The following is a 20,580-nucleotide window of genomic DNA, read 5'->3' as shown; positions in this document are numbered from 1 at the left end:
GATAGCTTCTTCCTAAACTGGTGAGCCCAGCTGGCTTAGAAACTCAAAAGCACTTGTGTATCCTCTAAGGACATAGAGGTGCCCAATACTGGGGGCCATCGTATGTAGAATCTTTGTCTTGAGAAATCAGCCACTGGAGTAAATATATGAATGCTCTAAAATGAACAATATAGAGCTAGTTATCTTTTATTTTTACTATAACTTGGATTCAAGAAAAAAAAAGACAAACTGAATTGGACCTGTGTTCACCAAGAAGAAAGTAAGCTTTCAAGAACCATCATAAAAGATGTGACGCAAATATATGATGAATGCTTTTTTGCTTTGTTTTGTTTTGCTTTGTTTTTGGTACTGGGGATTGAACTCATGACCTTGTATATGCCACACAGGTGCATGTGCCACTGAGCTAAATTCCCAGCCCCTTGAGCTAAATCCCTAGCCCCTGATGAATGTTTAAATAAGTTTAAAATTACAAAGACATATTGCTATTCATCCCTGCCCAACTATTCTCCCTCATTTTGAAAACATTTAGCCCATCAATCTCACCACTTTTCAAAGCAATTCTGGAAGTAATGTTTCATGAGCATCTTTACAACATGCAATCAAAAATAGTGAATGCTGCTGCTGGGTTTCATCCAATAGAAAGGCAACCTTGTGAAAATGTTGTTTTGTCTCTTCATAACTTATTCACCAGATCTGTCACCATACGATTTTAGGTCATTACCCAAAGTTCAAATGACCATAAAAGATAAATATTTTGAATGAGTTCAAGATACAGAGGCAGCCAGGACAGTACAACTAAAAAGACACTCATCAAAGGGGACTTCCAGAGGTGCTTCCAAAAGTGGTAATAACAACTGGGCAAATGAGGAGGAATACTTTGAAGGTGGTAATGGCAGTGTGTCGTTTACTGTGATGCATGTTTTTAAATATTTTAAACATGAATCATGCTTTTATTTTATATCCCACTTGTCCAAAAGGATTCATTAGATTAAAATTAAATGCTTCCAAAATGGCAGCATCTCACAAGAAAAGCCAGCAGTCCACAGGGGATTTAAAGCCCAAGTAATTTCTCCTCACCAGCTGTTGACTGTATTTCCCCTGAAATTAGATCTCCATGCTTCTACATTACTGATTAATTGGATCTTTTGTCATGCTCTTATCTCCTGTGCATTATTAAGTTATCTGCTCTATTTACTAAATTTAAGGTTGTGTAAACGTGAGAAAAAATGACCTAGAGTGTTTAAAAGTTTAATCAAATAAATAGTCCCCAAAACCCTAGAAACTCTTAGAGTAGAAAACGAAATATTGATTTAGTGTCAGTTAATGATGCTCTGAATAAGTAGTGATCCTTAACCATCACTATGCATTACCCTCACACAAAGCTTTTAAAAATCGTCATATGTGGAGCATATCAAATAGTCTTATTTAATGTGTTTTGGGGTGAAGCCTAAGCAAGGATACTTTATGAAAGGCTTCCCAAGCAGTTCTGTGTTGGAGCCAGGCTAAGATCTGTTTCAAGTAGAAAGATGCAGACAAGATGGATAAACTGTGGTAAGAAAAAAATCAGCTACTGAAGGCAGGACCATGAAAGACGGAAGGCTAGAGCCAAATGACTCAGAATCCACAGTGTACCTGTGCTGTCCAATAGGGTAACCATTAGTCACATAAAACAATTTAAACTTTTATAGAGCTCTTCAGGGATAATTCACACACCATACAATTCTTTGATGTGTCTAAATTAATGCTATATTTATAGAGTAGTATAACCATCCTCACTGGCTAATTTTAATCATCTGCTGAAGGAACCTAATACCTGTTAGCAACCAATCACTTCTCTCATCCCTGGAAACTCCTAACTCATTTTCTGTCTCTCTGGATTTCCCTACTCAGAACATTTTAGATGAGTGCAATCAGATGATAACACTATCTGGCTGATTTTTTTCATTGAGTATATTGTTTTCAAGATTCATTCTTGTTTGAGCACGCATTGATATTTCATTCCTTTTTAAGACCAAAATACATTTTATTATATAGCTGTAACACCATTTATTTATTTGTCTGCTGATGGACATTTGGGTTGTCTCCTCTGTTTGGCCAGATTGAACAGTGCTGCTGTGATCATTGTTGAATAGTTTTTCCAACTACCTTGTGTTTTCAATTATTTGAGGCACACTGTGGTATGCGGTATTGTAGTTTGAGATGATAACCCTGCATTTCACTCTTGCTGCGCTACTGAACTCTCTTCCATAGAGGCTGTGTCTCCACCAACAGTGTCTCAGAGCTCCTTTGGCATTCTCCACTCAGGGGTGGGAATTTGGGTCAGCAGCACAAGCAGCTAGCTGCCTGGCAAGTGCAAGGCCCTGAGTTTGATCCCTCATACAAAAAAACCGCTGGTCCACGCTGTGGCCAGAGTGGTGGGAAGTGTGGCCACATGCAGTACTCACTGACTTGCTATTGTCCCAGTTTTAAATAACCATCCTGATAGATGTGATCTCACACTAGTCTGCTGATTTTCATATCTATAAGGCTCTGAAAGTGCTGGTTTTTAAAACTACTGAGCATCTTGAGAGAACAGTGTGGGCATGATGCAAGTTCAAATGCTACAAAGCTTATTTCCTGTACCAAGATTCAACTGCTGTTCTTAACCAAACCTTCCCTAGACCTTTACAAGCCACTGGTTAATTTCTGAGCTTTAAAAAACAGTTGATTTGGGCCATTTTTCCAGTGCTCTTCTTGGTTTTACAGTGTTTCTGCTAAGTCTATTCTCCAGCATTCCAGAAATGCTCTTTCTATGGCTGGATGCACATACCTTAAAATTAAATTAAATTTATCTCCCCGCTCCTCATTTGTCCTAGGCACAGAATAAGTGCTTGATTCCAGCACAGGGCTAGTAGTTACTGTACCACACGCACACACAGTAGATCTCTTGCAGATGTGGAGTGTTTATAGCATTGCACCGAGTTCTCCTGGACAGAGCCAGGCAACAAGGAGTCTGGAATCAGTCTGGCATTCAGATGAGTCCGTTCTTTCTTTGTGTTCTCCCAGGCCTGTCTCTCACATCAACCACACTGCAGTTGACTCCATATGCAACTTCTCACCCTTGACTCGAAGGCTGGACAAAATTATTATCTATGAAGAATTCCTGCGATTGACCCAGAATGGTACCCAGTTGCAGAACTTCACTCTGGACAGGAGCAGCGTTCTCGTGGATGGTAAGATCTCCTGGGCTTTGGAACTGGAGCAGGGGCTCCACATTCCTTACTTAGAACCCCAGAGAATCTTGAGCCATAGGCCTGAAGCAGCATTGAAATTCCTCAGATGTGTATTAGGTAGCAAGGTTCCTCCAGACTTCCTTGGCCTCAGGGGATTTTAAAAAATACACTGTGTGATCTAGGAGGCTTTTGTTCTCTCCTGACAAGCTCTGTGACCTAGTTACTTTTCTTCTCTGGATTTTCTCTGTGTTATTGTCAGTCACTGATTTGGTAGAATAATCAATGAAAGCCTCCAGGCCCATGCTATATGGATCTAATCTCAATAAACATAACAGGATGGACATGTTTTCTGATATCAAAGGTGCCTCCAAGACAGCTGAATCGTGCATATCTAAATATACTCACTCACACATGACTGCATACATCGTGTTGTGCACCAATAATATTGCTGGACAGAGTAGCTTTGTGTTCTTGGTGTCTCTGATATTCAAAGAACCCTAAAATTCTTCCTGGCATGTAATAAATATCTAACATATTTATAGGACTAATAGCTAAACCTCATATGAGGTCCATTTTAGGTCCAGTGTGACTAACACAAAGACCACCACTCCAGTGCTTTCTGGACACTGTCCTTGGTTCAGACATATTATCATCCAAGAGCACTGTTGATTTTTTATGACAGAAATTAGCAAACTTTTCCTATAAATGTATAGATAATAAATGAAATATGTTAGGCATTGTGAGATGTACATGACCCTTTTGTTATAAATTCTTTTAAAATATGAAAGCCACTTTTAGCTCCAAGACTATCAGCCATTGGCCTGAAGCTTGCCATCCCTGCTCTGAATCAGTGCTACCAATAGAACTTTCCAGGGATGTTCAAAGTCAGCTTGAACCAATTGGACTTCCTACAGTGATGAGAATTTTATATGTTTGTGTGTTAGTCCATTTTCTCTTACTATAACAAAATAACTAAGTCTAGGGACTTTACAAAGAAATGAGGTTTATTCAAATGTTTTCCTATCAAGTTATGTGACCCCTGTTGCCCACAGACTTACCAGTAGAGAAAATTAACAAGCTTCTAATTTTTGTCAATTGACGACAAGCTCAAAGGAACTTAATTTCCTTGTCTAATGTCTAAGACATGTGGATATCTTTTATGAGAATTTCAAGTGGGCAATTAAACTTTTAAAAATCTTATTTCTTATAGGCTGTCTTCATTAAGGAAATTGACTCTTATAATCAAAAGTAGAATTTTTCAATCATATGAATTTTTACCATGCTTCATTTCTTTTTGATTTCCCCAAGTATTTATTTTGTAGTTGTCCTTATTGACTTTAACATAATAGAATATTGCTCTGTGTTCCTTATAGCTGTTAGATTTTGATTTATATTTAGAAAGCCCCTCTCCACTCTGATGCTATAAATTAATTTAAAGTTTTAATTAAAAAGTATTTTAAATTAATTTAATTTGAAATTTAAATTTTGAATAGCACACATTTCCATGTTTAATATGAAGTGATCAAAATTAATTTACTTCCATATTGTTAGCTTGATTTTCTCAGTAGTATATTGAAAAGTCTGTGCTCCCCCCACACACACACTGATATGAGAATAAGATAAATTTCCATATACATACGTGAGTATTTTTTTAATTGTATTTCCATTATCCTACTTTGAACTACCTTTCTAATAATAGATTGTTTCTGTTTTATTTTATTTACTGAATTACTATAAAGTGTAATCTATTTTGTCTTTAAATATTGTATCATGACTTCAAAAATATATTCTTATATTAATATAATTAACAAGAAAATTGTTTTAATAGACTTTTTAAAACATATACATGAGATCATGTGATTATGCAGATCATTTTAACAAGCATTTCAAATATTTTTGCATGAAATTCAGCAAAATAAATGCATGCTTCCTTTATTTTCTCTAAAAAAAAAAAAAAAAAAAAAGAAATGAGGTTTATTTCGTTCACAGAGTTGGAGACTAACAGCATGAAACCAGGCAGCCTTGTTTGTTCAGTCTCTGGTGAGGTCTTAGGGTAGATGGCACCACAATGGCAGGAGTACATGTGGAGGAAATCACATGGTGAAATGGGAAACCAGATGCATACAGGAGGCAGATCTGCTCTTTTTGTAACAACCCACTCTCATGGGTACTAACCAGGGTCCCGCAGGAACCACATTACTCCCTTCTCAAGGCAGCTCATCCCAAGGATCTAATCTCCTCCCCTAAATTCTGCATCTTAAAGTTTCACCACCTCAGCATCACCACCCTGGGGACTAAGCCTCTGTGACAGGAACCTTAGGGGTGGTGCATACTTAAGCTGTGAACAGACCATATAGCACCATTCTGTCCAGTTCCATAGCCACACATATCTGTACTAGGACTGAGATGCTGGATTTTTAACTTAAACCTAAAGAACCATTTGGTGTTAGGCCTCCTTGTATTGCATAGCTCCTCTTTAAGAATTTGGTTTGGGTGGAGTTGCAGAAATAGGGAACCCATCCACCTTTACCTGTATGCCTAGTGGTTGCTTTGTACCCCAACTTTGACAGTTTGTGCTGAAGTTTCCTAAAAATAAACCCTTTCCCTGACAGAGTGGCACACACCTACAGTCTTAAGTACAGGCAAATTCAAGGCCAGTCTGAAAAACTTAGACCCCATTTGAAAATAAAAAGTAAAATACTGCAGATGTTACTCCATGGTAGAGGACTTGAGCAGCAAGTCAGGCCCTGATACCGAAAAACAAAAAAGGGAATTGCCAGTGATACATTATATAATGAGAACTATCCACACTTGGAAGTAGTCATCAAAGATGATTTTCGGGAAATTACATGGAAAGTGAATCCTAGAAGTGAGGCGGAAATGTTAGGTGAAGGGGAAGAGGTCGAGTATGTTTTTAGGTAAAAGAGAAAACTTTGAGTAAAAATTTACAAATTTCTGGAGATGTTATGGTTTCACAACTGTAATGACCTGTACATTACACTACTACCATGACACAGTTCAGTCCAATTTAGATTTTCAGTACCCACAGACACAGATTTCACTTATTGTACTCTTGTGGTATGGTAATGGTTCCATGATTATGTAACAAAATGTACTTTTTTCTTGAGATGCAAACTAAGGTATTCAGGGCAAAATGTGTGATATATGTTTGATTTTAAAATTTCAGTGGAAATATTGAGTAGTGCAAGTGAGGAAAATGTCTTTCATGAATCAGATGAAATATTGTTCAAATTGGATGAAACACTAATGGTTAAATCCAAATGATGAATGTTTATTTTATGGCTCTGTCATCTTTTCTGTGTGTTTGGAATATTTTACTGAATGAGTAAAGGTATAGCTCATGAGCTCAGAACATAAGCCTAGTGTGCTCAAGACCCTGAGTGCAATCCTCAGTACCGCCAAAGAGAAAAAAGAGTGAATCGTACTTACATGCCTTTTCTGTTTCATTCATTTTCAGGGTATTCTCCCATCAAAAATGACTCTGTGACTAGAAACCCTGGTAAGCCTCAAAGAAGCTTGTACCAAAGGCAGGGTGGGGACAACCTGATGCTGTGTGTCCTCAAAGAGTGCGAAACAGAGAGCTCGGGGTAACAATGACTGTCAGCTTGTGGCAAAGACCGCTGAGATGCAGCGGAAAGAAGTTGGCCTTTAGGGGCCTACATCTGGGGCTCTGTTTCAGAGCCATGCAGTGTTTCACTGCTAAGCTCTGCTCTCTAAGTTCAGATGCATCCTCAGGCCACACAGGATCCAAGAAAGAGCCCTAGGATGTCGCAAGATGTGGTTCACCCCAGTGTTTGTATCCCCAGGTCTCCCCTTCTGGGCCATCATCCTCATCTGCTTGGCGGGGTTCCTGGCGTTCATCACCTGCCTCATCTTCTGTTATCTGGTAAGCCTTGTTGCTTGTCCTGTTACTCTTGGGCTGCAGGAATCCTTCATACAGTCACACACCATAGAATGGTGTGCTGGCCAAGGTCATAGGCGATAAGGTCTGTGGTCATAAATCCCCCAAGACTATTGCCTAGTGATGTCATGGCCATCTTAGTTTCTGTAAGTCCACTTTATGATATTTGTACAATAACAGAATCATCACAACTATGCATTTCTCAGATGTAGCCCTGTCAATGAGCAATGCATGTTTGTACACTGTAAATACAAGTCCTCTGCTGAGTATATGTTTTGCAAAAGTTTTCTCCTAGATTGTGTGTCTTGCTTTCTTATTTTTTTCCAATTTTATTTTTAATTAAACAATAAGTGTATATGCACATGGGCTACAAGGTGATGCTTTGGTATATGTATACATAAGTAAATCAGGTTAAGTATCATATCCATCATATTTTTTGTGATATGAACATTTGAAATCTGCCTCAGCATTTTTGAAATAGACACCACATTGTTATTGGCCATAGTCATCCTGCTGTGTAATAGATCTCAAAACCTTAATGACATTGATCGTTAGAGAAGTGTACATGGCCACTATACTGAATGACGAACATTTAAAATGCTGATTCTAACAAGTTTCAGTAAAGATGTGAAGCAGCTGGAACTCTTGTGAAAAGCAGGAAGAACATAGTTTGGTTGTTTCCTTGAGAGTTACATATACTTGCTGTGGTACCCAATATCCCACTCCCAGTAATCTATCTAAGAGAAACAATAGCATATGTCCACAAAAAGACTTGTACACAAATGTTGGTAACATTTGTTTATAACAGCTCCAAACTGACATCAGCCCCAGTGTCCATCAACAGATACATCCCCACACTGGAATATGCCACCTGGCCATGAAGAGGGAAAGAACCATTAAAACATGTGCCATGCACAGCTTGTGAAGTAAATATGTTGAAAAAAAGAGGCCACACAAAGAAAAGATTGCAAACTCTGTCATTCCACTTATAAACTGTAGAAAACATACACTAATATGTTAATGGTATAAGTCAGATAAGCAGTTGTCTGTGAATGCAAATGTACATGCAAGTGGCAGGGAAGGATCACAAAGAACTGGAAATAAAGTTTTAGGAATGATTCCTGGGTGTTCCTTATCTTTATAGTAGTGACGGTTCAGTAAGTTATAATCAAAACTTACCAATTCATTCATTTTAAATGTGTGCAATTCCTTATATATTAGCTATGACTTGGTTAAATTGGACTAGTGTGGAGAAAGGAGGGAGGAAGGTAAGGAGGGAGAGAAAAAATGAAGATAAAATGGGTGGTAAATATAAGCTAATAGAGAGCCGGGCATAGTGACACACACCTGTAATCCCAGCACTTGGGAGACTGAGGCAGGAGAATTGCTTCGAGTTAAGGCCAGCCTGGGCTCCACAGTGAGTTCAAGGCCAGCCTGAACTGCATAGTGAGACCCTGTCTCAAACAAACAAAAAACAACAACTAAAAAAGTTGTTTGCCAGCTATAGATGATTGACAGATATGTAATTGATTAATAGGTATATAGTAGACAATTAATAGATGATAGGAAGATGATATATGAATAATTATATATAAATGATAATAGTTGATTGATGGATAAATACATAGGAGATAGGCAACTTTATAGACAGGTAGTTGCTGGATGGTTAAAATATAGCTAAAGATGGGTGACAGGTGATTTATAGAAATGTAGACATTAATAAAGAAACTGGGAGAGAGGGAAATGAAGTGACTATCCAAGGATAGTTTCTAAACATGAAAGTGAAAAGGGAGGAGGCGGCTTAAGAGACAAAACCAAGTGGAGAGGATGTGGAAGAGGGACCTGGGAACCTCGGGCCTGTGACTTGTCCACCTTCTCCCTCTGTGGTCTCTGCCACCTGGGCTGCTGACAGCACATTCTGATGCCTCCACTTTGCCCTTGCAGGTGGCTGTCTGCCGACGGAAGAAGGAGGGAGACTACCAGGTCCAGCGCCACCGCCTGGGCTATTACTTCCCACACTTGGACCTGAGGAAGCTGCAATGATCCCCTCTCCCAGGGAGCTCCTCTGTCCTACCCTGAGTGCAAAGAGGAAATAAACCACACTGGTCAGACACAGCCTCGGACCGTGCTCGCCATTGCCCCTGACTGGTTCCCAGGGGACAGAGTGAGACGTCTTCCTCCTTCGTTGAGGCCACTTTTAGTTGTGTCTTGGGGTTTCATGCTCTACCATCCCTCGGGGACAGCAGAGTTAGAAATTGCCATTGTACAAAATCCACATCCTGCATCAATGTGAGATCTCCTCCCCCCGTGACTCCCCACCTGCCTGCGCTTGACTCTACTGCCAGGCTTCGTGGATCTGTTTCTCCAGCCCTGGCTGTCTCAAGCTTTCTCTCACCCTGCTTCATTCCCTGAGATTACCTTTACCAAGACTTTCAGGAGAATCCTTTCCTTATCTACTATGTGAGTTCAGAAAGATGGGAAACAGTCCAAGAAGGAAACGAGTCTGTCATAAATGATTCCACAACCAGCTTTGGAACTTGGGAGCTGGCATGATCAAATTTCCAGAAAGCTTGAGTCCAGGAGTCACACTAACCCTGCCCAAAGATGTCTGTTTTTGACCTAAGATGAATAAAACTTGAGGGGGAATCATCTAAGGGAAAAAAGGGACAGTCTCTTTTACATCTTTCCCTGCACTGAGATAATCACAAGTAGACAATTACAGCCAAGCTTCCCAGGTGCCAGGCCAGCTGCTCTATTCTGTATTTGTTGGAATTGGTGGCATGATCCGTTCATTTTTCAGATCACCGTGAGGGTCCTCAAATCTTACCCAGGGCAAAGAATTAAAATTAGAGTAACGCCATTCATTCCCACCTTCTGGATGTGTGCTTTGTACTCTCACTCTTGAGCAGTCTGTCTCTGAGAATGCACTGTGGGGATGATTGTAATGACAATAACTCTCGCTTACTAATGACAGCCACATGTGCATTAACAACAAGGGCACATTCAGAGAGATGCGTCATCCTGTCTTATGAGCCTGTAATTGTGGGTGTGGTCTGTGGTTGGTGGAGAGCCCATCATGTGGCCCAGGACTGCACTTACTGCCTGCTAAGCACTATGACAGGCACACGCTGCGTATACTAACTCTGTTCTACTCTCTATTTGCTGTGCTTTGAACTCATTCTCTCCAAAATTTATGTAGTGGAAACCAAATCCCCAAAACAACAGTAGTGGAGGTGAGGGTGTCTAATGTGAAGCCTCTGTCCTACTGAATGATGCTATAAAAGGGGGCTGATGGGCATTGGTTTTCTCTATTTCTTTTCTTCCCTATGAAGACTCAGCATCATTCCTCTTCTGCCTTTCCCCCTTCTACAATTGGAGGATTAAGTAAGAAACATAAAAGCCCTCATTAGAAGCTGGCATCTTGATCCTGGGATTCCCAGCTTCCAAAACTGTGACAGAATAAATTTTTGTTCTTTATAAATTGTGTGATGTATTGAATTCTGTTATAGCAAAATAAAATGGATTAAGATCATCCTGGAGGGTTTTATCCCCACTTAATAGCTAAAGAGGTGGAAGCTCAGAAATGGGAGCTAACTGGCAGAGTTGTACTACTGTGTGTAAATACCTTTTCTTTTTCCATTCGCCTGCTAATGGACACAAAAGGCTACTTCCAAGATTTAGCCCTTATGAATTGTGCTGCTAGAAACATGGGTGGGCATAGATCACTATAACATTATGCATTTAACTCTTTCAGGAAGACACCGAGAAGAGAAATAGTTGGAATAAGGATAAACTTGAATCATTTGTAAGAAAATGGATGCACTTTGAGACCATAATGCTTAGTGAAGTAAATTAGAGACACAGCTAAATACCACATAGTCTGTCTTATAGGATATTTAAAACGTGAAGAGCCAAGTAAAAATGGATAATAGGGAATAGGGAGACAGATATTTCTCAAATGGGAAGGGGTTCAAGAGATGGAGGAAGAGTGGAGGGAGGAGAGAGAAAGGATAAAAGAATTAAGATGCGTTATGTACATGTACAAACACCACAAGGAACATCAATGGTAGGTACTGCAGACACATATAATTGAACCTTGCACCTGCCAGTCAATCAGTCTGCCACAGAGTATTTCCCCAGCCCTACAAAATTTTTGAAAATTAAGTAGAATGCAAATAAATCACACAAAATCAAGTGAAACTGGAAGTGTAACAAAAAAATTGCTTTTCTCCTCACCTGAAACCCCATCTCCCTGTTGGCCAGGGGTAGTGGGTGGCGGCACACCACCTGTAATCCCAGCACTTGGGAGGGTGAGGCAGGAGCATCACCACGAGTTCGAGGTAAACCTAGGTTACATAGTGAGTTCAAGGCCAGTCTGAATTACACAGCATGACCTTGTCCCCAAAAACCAAATACACAGACACATCCTCATGTTGTAGCAAGGAGTTTAATAAAGAAAAGTATCAATGTATGTTAAGGTTCCAAGAGATCAAAGCAAAAATCAAAGCTATGATCACTGCAAAGTGGTGCTAAAATAATATCATGTCTTATTTCTTCTTTAGCATCTTCTCTTTTCTTGGCATTTAACAAGACACCTTTTGTGGTTCCTTCGCTCTCTCCGCCTCACTAGCTAATCTGTCCGCAATCAGTGCTACTGCCAGTCTCTCTCTTGCTGTCTCCACTTTTCTTTCCTGTCTCTTAATATCTTCCTCTGTGACCAGAAATTGTTTGCAGAGGAGCTGGGTTGCACCCAAACCCATTTCTGGGACTGTCTCCACCACATGAGAAGACGGGGCAAGGACAGGCAGAGAGCTGGAGCTCACACCACCAGCTAACAGGGATGCACTGGTGCAACCAGGAGCAAGTGTGTGCAAAGTTTTGGCGAGGTCTAAAGTACTTAAAAGTTCTCCAAAGCTGCCGGAGGCCTGGAGTCCTTGCAGTCTCTTGTGCAAGCAGACCTGCTGGGGCTTATCTAAGTTAGCCTCCCATTGATGGTATCTGACCTCATTGTCCGGGTGAGACGTAATTCTAGTAACTGGTCTCTTGAAAGTGTAGCTGGACATTCTCAAGGGGATCGAGATGCTTAAACGGGACTTTGGCTTTGACTGGTTTACGCAATCACGTTGCTTCCTCTGTGAAGTCTTGGCCATCATGCGTCTTTTCCTCTGACCCTGTTACACAGAAACGGTGAAGCTGGGTGGACGTTTCCAATGAAGCCTGGGTGATGCTAAGTTATCAGAAGGAATTATCTCTGCTGTTATCAACTTCCATCCTTCCTCTCCTGGTCAGGTCCTAAATCTGATTTGGGACATCAAAAGGCAAATCTGAGTCAAGCTCAGACAACTCAAAGTCCAGACTCCTCTGTCACCTAGCAACACACTCTCCTTTTATTCTGTTATTTTCCCATTGTCCCTGCCAATCTCAGCTACGTGACACTGTCCCTGTCTCTCATGACGCTGGTTTCCAGTCTTCCTCTAATTCCCAACTCTTGCCCTTCCTCTGCTACTTGACGATTCAGTCAATCAGCCCATGGTCCTTTGGTTTTCACAGCTCCTTTATCCCGTAAGTCAAAAGTGAAATTATCAACTGCCCGCTCTCAGTCTCACTCCCGGGCCCCTGACACTTAATCATGCCAATGGTCATGTTCAAAACTAAATAATTTAGAAAACCCAGTTATCAACCAACCACAAGTGTCTGATTTCTGGCTTTTTCATGCAAGCCCTTGAAAATAAAGACCTTTCCTTAAAAAGAAGAGTTATTCCAAACTATGTATCTTCACCTTACTCCTTTTTCTTTTCAAAATCAACAAATATTGTTTATGCACACAATATCCATGTGGTACATTGTGAAATTTGGTACATAATACTCATTTAGCTATGACTGAATCAGGGTAGTCAGCATTATCACCCCTTCAATATTTTTCACTTCTTTGTGTTAGAAGTCTCCTCATTTCTCTTTTTTATGGGGACAGAGATTTAGACAGGATTTTGCTGTATAGCTCTGGCTGGCCTGAAATTCACATTCCTTCAAACTCAGCCTCCCAATTACTGGGTTTACTAGCATGTGCCACCAGGCACGATGCTCAGTTCTTCATCAAATATTTAATAACTTATTGTAAATTTTAGTCACTCTGTCATGCTATAGAAAACTGAAACTCAATCTTACTAATGAAGAGAAGAAGGGGTAGATGTTGACAAACTTACTAAATACATAACAGGATCTCTCTCTCTCTCTCTCTCTCTCTCTCTCTCTCTCTCTCTGTGTCTGTCTCTGTCTGTCTGTCTGTCTGTCTCTCTCTCTCTCTGTCTCTCTCTCTCTCTCTCTCTCTCTCTCTCTCTCTCTCTCTCTCTCTCTCTGTCTTTTTGAGGCAAGGTCTCATTACACAGCTCAGGCTGGCCTTGAGCCTTTGTAGCCCAGACTGGTCTCAAACTTGCAACCTTCCTCCTGCCTCAGCCTCCCAAGTGCTGGGATCACAGGCATGCACCACTAAAAGAATATCTCTTAATAAGAAAAGCTATGCACATTCAATCTTACTCTTCCCAAACATATCACTGACCCTTAAATATTAAAGACACTTAACACTGAAATCATTGAAATGCACATATAGAAACAGAACAAAAGACAAGGATGGTTAAGGGAATTTATAATGGAAAGTAATGACAGCCTTCTGACGGTTATGGTTATAATCTTACCTTAAACCACGCTTTCTTAATTAGAGGCTGTGGGTTCAAGATGACTGGCTTACTAACCTCAGGAAACCCACGCCACACACACCAAATCCTTCAGCCCAATAGCAAACCCCAAAATCAATCCAACCAGTTGTTTTCTTCCTTTTGCCAAACTTTACATTGTGAACATTATTTTCTTCCTTAAATTATTCTTTCTCCCACTTTATTAGCAGTATAGACTATGTCTATGTTTTGGGGAAAATAAATTATTCAAGTAACAAGCCATTTCATCAATAACAGCGGTTTTTTCAGGGAGACTATTAGACAAGGGAAAGGGGATTGGGGGAAAAGAGAAGGAAGGAAAGGGAGAGGAAGGGGGGCTTGAATATGATCAAAGCATGTTACGTGCAAGCACAAAATGTGGACCCAGGTGTGCTGGTGCTCTCCTGTAATTTCTGCACTCCAAGAGGCCAAGGAAGGAGGATAACAAGTCATATCCTACTCTGGGCACGTTAGCAAATTAGTGAAAGCCTGTCCCAAAATAAGAAGCTTTTTTTAAAAGCCTGGAGATAGCTTGATAGGAAGGCCCTGGGTTCAATCCCCAGTAACACAAAGAAAGAAAGAAAGAAAGAAAGAAAGAAAGAAAGAAAAAATGTCACAATAAAACCAAGATTTTATATAATTAACAGGCATTAGTAAATATGCATGTAACATGATAAAAATGATGAATGTTTAATAATAAAAGTAATTCATTACAATAGAAGACTTGTGGACACTGGTCACCCTCAGATCTCCTTCACTTCCAAAATACTTATCTATCATTCTTACCCTGCTCTGACACAGTTCATTAAATCTTCTATAGTGAGGGTCATTTCATGGCTGCCTAGATGTCCTGAATCGATTCAGCATGTTTATGGAAATTTATGACAAATTAAAATGTCAAGGTACCATATAACTTCTGACTTTTCCTCTATGGTAAATTAACCATGAGAGGTAAATGTTTTGAATTAGTTCAGGACACTCATAACAGTGCAACTAAAGACACTCGTGAGAGAGTATTTCCAGAAATGATTCAGAAAGCGGCAAGAATGGTAGGACGTGTCATTTAAGAGAGGGGAACTATTTTGAGATGGATCATTGACGCTATCTTTTATTACATTTTTATGTAAGTATTGGTAGCATAGCTTGTGTATAATTTATCTCTGCTTATAAATATCTTGCTACCTGTATCTAACCTCTTTCTCCCTTATGCCTGTAAGTCTTGGATTCCACGCTCTGTGGTCTCAATAATTCCCTTGGAACAATTAAAAATTCTGTACCACTCATCTTACCTGCTTTGTAAACTCTCAAACCTGGAAAACCATTATTTCCTGCCATTTCATAATTACTTCCAGTTTTTTTTTTCTGGCAGTTAACAAAAGCACATGATATGACATTTTGGTACCACTATAAAATGAAATGTTCAGCATCAACTGGGAAAGATATGTAATATCTGGAAATGTCACATTCTTTTCATATGTTAGCATATTGGCTCTTTGAGTTTTCCCCGATGACTCTTTCAAAAGTTCTTGTTTATTTTGTGCTCCTATATACTTGTATTTCCATAAAACCAGTCTGATTTTTCACAGGAAAATGGTAAACTACCAGACTGAAATTTTAGGGGTTTATCTGCCAAATAGGCAAGCCTCCATGGCTGTAAAATTTTCCCTATGAAAAATAGTTATCTTCCGGTCAGAGGTTCATTCTTTTCTTCCTTAGTAATTATGCCCCCCAATAACCCAGTATAATCGCTGTATCTTCAACATCTCTTTTACTAAATCCATCATTTGGCACTTAAAGTTGTTTAAATTTTTCTCAACTACACAGAAACCTCTTGCCTAACGTTTTTGGGAACTCACTTCAACAACTACTTTCTGTTTCTTGTCCCTTAGTATGAACCACTGAGAAAAAACCACAGAGAAAAAAATTTCTCTGGCATCTTACCTCTAACCACTGCTCAGTCCACTCTGAAGTTCCAGCTTTCTCCAGCATTCCAATGCTGCTTCCCCAGATAAGGTCACAATGGGCCTTTGTTAACAGACCGAAAGGAACTTTTTATCGTTCACCTAATATAATCTTCAGGTGAAAAAAATGTACATATTTGTGAAACAACTTTAATATATGAATGTTACTTTAAAGCTGAGAGTCATAAAATCTCACTAAAAGTAGGTCTATCAGGTCAGATTCAGCTGACAAATTGAAATGTGTAGTGATTGTAAAGTATAAACTACATTTCTGAATGCAGCACAAAAGAAAAATAATGTAAATGATTGTCGATAATGATACTACTGTATGTCTCAAAAGAGCAAGAGGATTTTTAATATTTTCACTACATACAGTTGATAAATACTTGAGGATGTAGCTATGTTTGACTATGTAGTCCAATACTACACGTGTATGCATTTGACAAAACATCACATGCAACCCCTTCAATGCACACAAGTTTTATGTTTGTAGTTTCAGCTACATGTAATTTCAACTTCAGTGAGTGAAAATATTAGCCTTGTGTTATCCTGTGTAAATAAGAAGTCCCCTGTCTACATGTATTTCAGAGTTAATGACTTTCTTATTGTTTATTTTAAACATTTAAAATTGACAAATAATAAATGTATACATTCGCAGGGCCCGCTGTGATGTCCTGATCTATTTTCTCTCAACAAACCTCAGTCTATGCACTAATTCTTGCAAGTCACAGATTAACCAGCTCTGAGGGCTTACTCTTCTCCATACGGCGAAGAAAAGAATCAGAATGAGACCACAGGAATGAGGATAAGGAATGGAGGTTTCTGACCAAGAGAAGATAATCTTTACTATACAGTCACAAGAGACACAAATAGAGATGAAGTGGAAAGAGAGGAGAGAGAAATTTTAAAAATGAGACAGAAGCCCTCCCCCCATGTGTGCCACTGATGAGGGGACAGCCAGATCCCAGCCCCTTCCAGGGAACCAGTGGGCTATGAAACAAAGAGCCAACTCCCCCAACCCGGTAAGCAACAGGCTGATCCAGAGAAATACAGGCTGGGCTGTGATGATAGCTATTCAGTTGAAATGCAATTGGATGCTTGTGGTGTTTGGTGTTTCACTGACTGTGCAAGTCTAGGGCCAGTGGTCTGATCATCTACTCAGAGAATTATGATACATAGTGTGGTATCTTGGGAGAATCTCCTTCTGAAGGTGGTAGCCATTATTAATTCCCTATGATCTTGTTTTGAAGCCCTGTATCGTTTTTATTGGTTTATTGGGTTGAGTTTTATTGTTTGATTTTGTTATATCCAATGGCATAAGCAGCTATTTCAAAGATAGCAAGATATATTATGGTAGCCATTTTGGATTTACTATAGTCTTGTTTTGAAGTCCTTTATTGCACTGTTTTGCTTTTATTGGTTCTAGTCTGTTATTTTGATTTTTTACTATGTCTGAAGGTATCTGCAGCTATTTTGAAGAAAACAAGAGGTATTATAGTAACCATTGTTCATTTCATATTGTTTTGAAATCCTGTGTCACTTACACTCATTTGATTTGCTTTATTGTTTTATCAAGCTGGATTTTATTCTTTAAAATAAAATTTTAAAAAATTTTAAAAAGAAGAGATGCAGAGAATACTGAGTGCAACCTCTTGATTCCACTAGTAATATTTTTTTTAATTTAAAAATTCTAGTAAAATACTAGCTATAAAATTTAACAACCATTTTAGGTGGTCTGTTCAGTAGCATTAGTCCCTTTATAGAGTTGAGTAATCATCATCACCATCCATCTCAAGAAAGTTCTCATCTTCCCAAACTAAAACTTTTCCTCTCTTGAGCACTAGTATACTGTTCCTTTGCCAACTACTCAGCCCTTGGCCACCACTACTATATCTTCTATGTCTGTGAATATGACACCAGACATTGTCTCGAGGAAGAAGCTTCACTGGGCGGGGGCGGGGGTGGTGGTGGTGGACGGTCTTGCGGACCAAGACAGCCACCCTTTGGCTTGGGGAAAGAGTTTTTAAGGGTTATTCTGGGGAGAGGGGCTCTGCAGGTGAGCCAGGCGGGAGCAGCAGAGTGTGACACGGTCGTCATCAGGTACCCTCCTGGGCAGGGCTGACTTTTGCGGTTGGAACAGCTCTGGGAAGTTTCTTACAGCCCAAGCATGAACAGGTTGACCATCTGGAAAGGTTTCTTTTCTTCCAACCCAAGCATGAACAAGCTCCAGGTGTAGGCTGATCCTTTACTAGCGACCTCCTCTAGTGGAATCATACTGTATTTTTCTTTCATAGTTGGTTTATTTTATGCAACATAACGTCCTCAGGGTGCATTCACATTGCAGTGTGTCCCAATTCCCTACCGGCCGGGTCCTCCGTACTGGTCTCTGCCCACATTCAGCCCCTCCCATAACCCCGCCTCCAGGCCAATCGCCGTCTACATTAGCCCAGCCCATGCCTGACCCCGCCCACCTCTCCACCCCCGGAGCGGTCAACTGTCTCCGCCCACTGTCGTCCCTGTTAGGCCTACCACCGCCCACATCCTTGTCCCGCCCGCAGCCTCTTTCCTTGGCGTGGTCCTAGCTCCCCGCACCGATCCCGCTCCCCGCGGGTGACCCAGCCCAGAGCTCAACCTCATACATACTAAATGCTTTAGAACACCTGCCTGCCTCTTCCCCCACCCTCCGCAACTGACAGTCCGAAACCGGAAGCAAGCTTCGGGCGGCCCGCCCACGACCGGAAGCGGAAGCGCGGAGTCTCGCAGTGGGAGGAACCGCGAGTGGCGCTAAGCCCTGCGGGTCGGACTGTCTCTAGGAGCCGGAGCCCTTGGCCCGCGGCTGAGACCGAACGCGGCGAGCAGCAGACAGGTGCTCGGGTAGGAATCTGGAGTGGAGCCTCGGGCATCCCAGGCCGCGGCTCGGCGTCCTTTTGCCCTGTTTCCTTCCCCGAGGCCTCGGGCTGTTCACACTCAGATCAGCGTTTCCTCTGGGTCAGGACCCAGCGCCTGCGTGGCCGCTGCAGAGACCCCTGTACCCCCCGCAGGGGGCCAGCCTGCACCTCGGGGGACTTGGCCAAGTCTGGACCCAGTTCTGCTTGTCACAGATTGGAGGTAGAGCCAGTGCTCCTGTCATCTAGCGGGTGAAAGCCAGAGACGCTGCCCTACATCCTAGAAAGCACCGTGCACCGCCCCACAACAAAAGAATTACCTGTGGTCCCTCGGCTAGGAAGCCCTGCTGTGGGGCTTTATGATCACCCAAGCTCCCAATGAACTATATGAGCTTGGTCGGTTATAGGACATGTAACTGACAAAACATGTTTGCAGCGTCTCGAGTCACCAAAGATGTGTCCAGTCAAATGAGCAAGTCCAATGCACCCAGCATCAGCCTGCATTTTCCCGTCCTGAGCACATGTCTGTCTGGGAATCTGTCCAGCCAATAGGCCGGGCTGTCTTTATTACATTGAATCAATACCAACACAAAAAGGAATATTGTTCTGTATTTAATAACCACTGTATTACTCTCTGTATAAGGAATCAGAAACAAGCTTTGTGGGATGGTGATTTATCTCAGTGGTGTAAGTGCCTGCCTGGCTGGTAGGCCTGAGGTCGTGAGTTCAATCTCTGGTACAAAAAACAAAATAAAACAAACACACTTTGTGCTCCTCCCCCCTTTTTTCAGACAGCAAGAGCATCGTTGAAGCTTAGACTTGGATGGAAACCAATATCAAAGTCCACCCACCCCTTCTCACCGATTTGAGGATTTCTGTGTGACGGAGTAAGTGTATCTTTGAAACTTGGCAACACCAAGGGCTTGCTTACATTGTAACCCCAGGAGCCTCAGTGAGGGGTAAGAAAATTATATGACTTATATTCAAGAGAAAAATACTAAGATGTGTATGGTAATGTGTATGTAAATAAGTATAGTCACATCCAAATAAATACACAAAAAAATATGTATAGTAAGATGAGAACAGTTTCCTGCATGCCATAATACTAAAAATATCAGGATTTTGAGTAAACATAAAACACTTACCTATATTGTAGTATTATCACTCTTCTGATTAAATACTACCAGGGCTTCTCAGCAGTGTTCTTGAGGCTCTTTCCGTTTGACTAGTAAAGACGTAATCCTCTGTGAAGGTTCAAAATATCGAAGCATCTTCAAAAGAGAAGATTTAAGCTTATGTTAGTGCCATAAATTTAAAATTGAGTTGACCAGTTTTCTTCCTAATGAAATTTAAAACATTTTGAAAAATTTGAAGCAACAACTTGTAGATTGAAAGGTAAATCATTAGTTTCCAAAAAAGATTGTCTCTTTACTTTGCCTTCCTTAAAACTTTGCTGAAATAACATTGTAATCATTCCTAATGGGGACAATCATATCTTGTGTATAATTACACTTGTGTGTAATTATTCATTAGTTATATGCATGTATGATTTTTCATTGTAACTTTCCTGTAACATTACTTAAGGCGTGTGTGCTTATTCTGCAGCAGACCCTCTAAGAACACCATTTAGGGTGATTGACTGTACCCGTGTATGTAGGACTGAGGGGTTGTCCAGGACATAGATCGTTTTCAAACCAGGACGTTTGCTCACCTCTGAGCCAGGCCATGGCCAAATGCGTGAATACCTTGGAAAACCAAACAGACCTTGTCCTTCCTTCCCCCATGTCCATTCTAACAGAGAATCAGTGTTGACAAGAGTGCTGTGGGATTCAGGCTGAGGAACCCGAGACGTCTCAGGGAGCGACTGATATTTAGCTTGAGAGGAAGAGG

General features: G+C 40.7%; 3 protein-coding genes across 18 annotated transcripts in view; 2 read left to right on the top strand and 1 right to left on the bottom strand.

The window, feature by feature from the left end:
- Muc16 (mucin 16, cell surface associated) overlaps positions 1 to 10,615 on the top strand; it is a 109,152-nt gene extending 98,537 nt beyond the window's left edge. The window contains exons 73-76 of the mRNA XM_063229110.1: positions 3,046 to 3,212; positions 6,691 to 6,732; positions 7,040 to 7,119; positions 9,079 to 10,615. Of these exons, the coding sequence (XP_063085180.1) occupies positions 3,046 to 3,212; positions 6,691 to 6,732; positions 7,040 to 7,119; positions 9,079 to 9,177 (388 nt within the window). The 3' untranslated portion in view covers positions 9,178 to 10,615. The remainder of the gene's footprint in view (positions 1 to 3,045; positions 3,213 to 6,690; positions 6,733 to 7,039; positions 7,120 to 9,078) is intronic.
- Positions 10,616 to 11,657: 1,042 nt separating this feature from the next.
- LOC100717039 (methyl-CpG-binding domain protein 3-like 1) lies at positions 11,658 to 15,821 on the bottom strand. Its single transcript, XM_003461415.2, has 2 exons — positions 15,786 to 15,821; positions 11,658 to 12,432 (listed from the first exon to the last, which is right to left on the bottom strand). Exon 2 carries the CDS (start codon positions 12,285 to 12,287, stop codon positions 11,718 to 11,720), a length of 570 nt encoding a protein of 189 aa, XP_003461463.2. The 5' UTR covers positions 12,288 to 12,432; positions 15,786 to 15,821; the 3' UTR covers positions 11,658 to 11,717.
- Positions 15,822 to 18,349: 2,528 nt separating this feature from the next.
- Znf558 (zinc finger protein 558) overlaps positions 18,350 to 20,580 on the top strand; it is a 28,344-nt gene continuing 26,113 nt past the window's right edge. For 2 of the 16 annotated variants that reach the window (XM_013151823.3, XM_063228354.1), the window contains exons 1-3: positions 18,362 to 18,913; positions 19,482 to 19,577; positions 20,489 to 20,579. The gene's annotated coding sequence lies outside the window, so the exon portion shown is untranslated. Of the gene's footprint in view, positions 18,914 to 19,481; positions 19,650 to 20,488; position 20,580 lie in introns of all 16 variants that reach the window. The other 14 variants (XM_063228355.1, XM_063228359.1, XM_063228358.1 and 11 more) reach the window with 14 other exon arrangements.

The sequence above is a fragment of the Cavia porcellus genome, unplaced genomic scaffold, assembly GCF_034190915.1.
Source record: "Cavia porcellus strain 051 isolate PalLab524CR breed Dunkin Hartley unplaced genomic scaffold, mCavPor4.1 scaffold_17, whole genome shotgun sequence".
Taxonomy (NCBI): Eukaryota; Metazoa; Chordata; class Mammalia; order Rodentia; family Caviidae; genus Cavia; species Cavia porcellus.
Note: the sequence above shows the minus strand (reverse complement) of the source record. Positions and strands in the feature narration are given on the sequence as shown.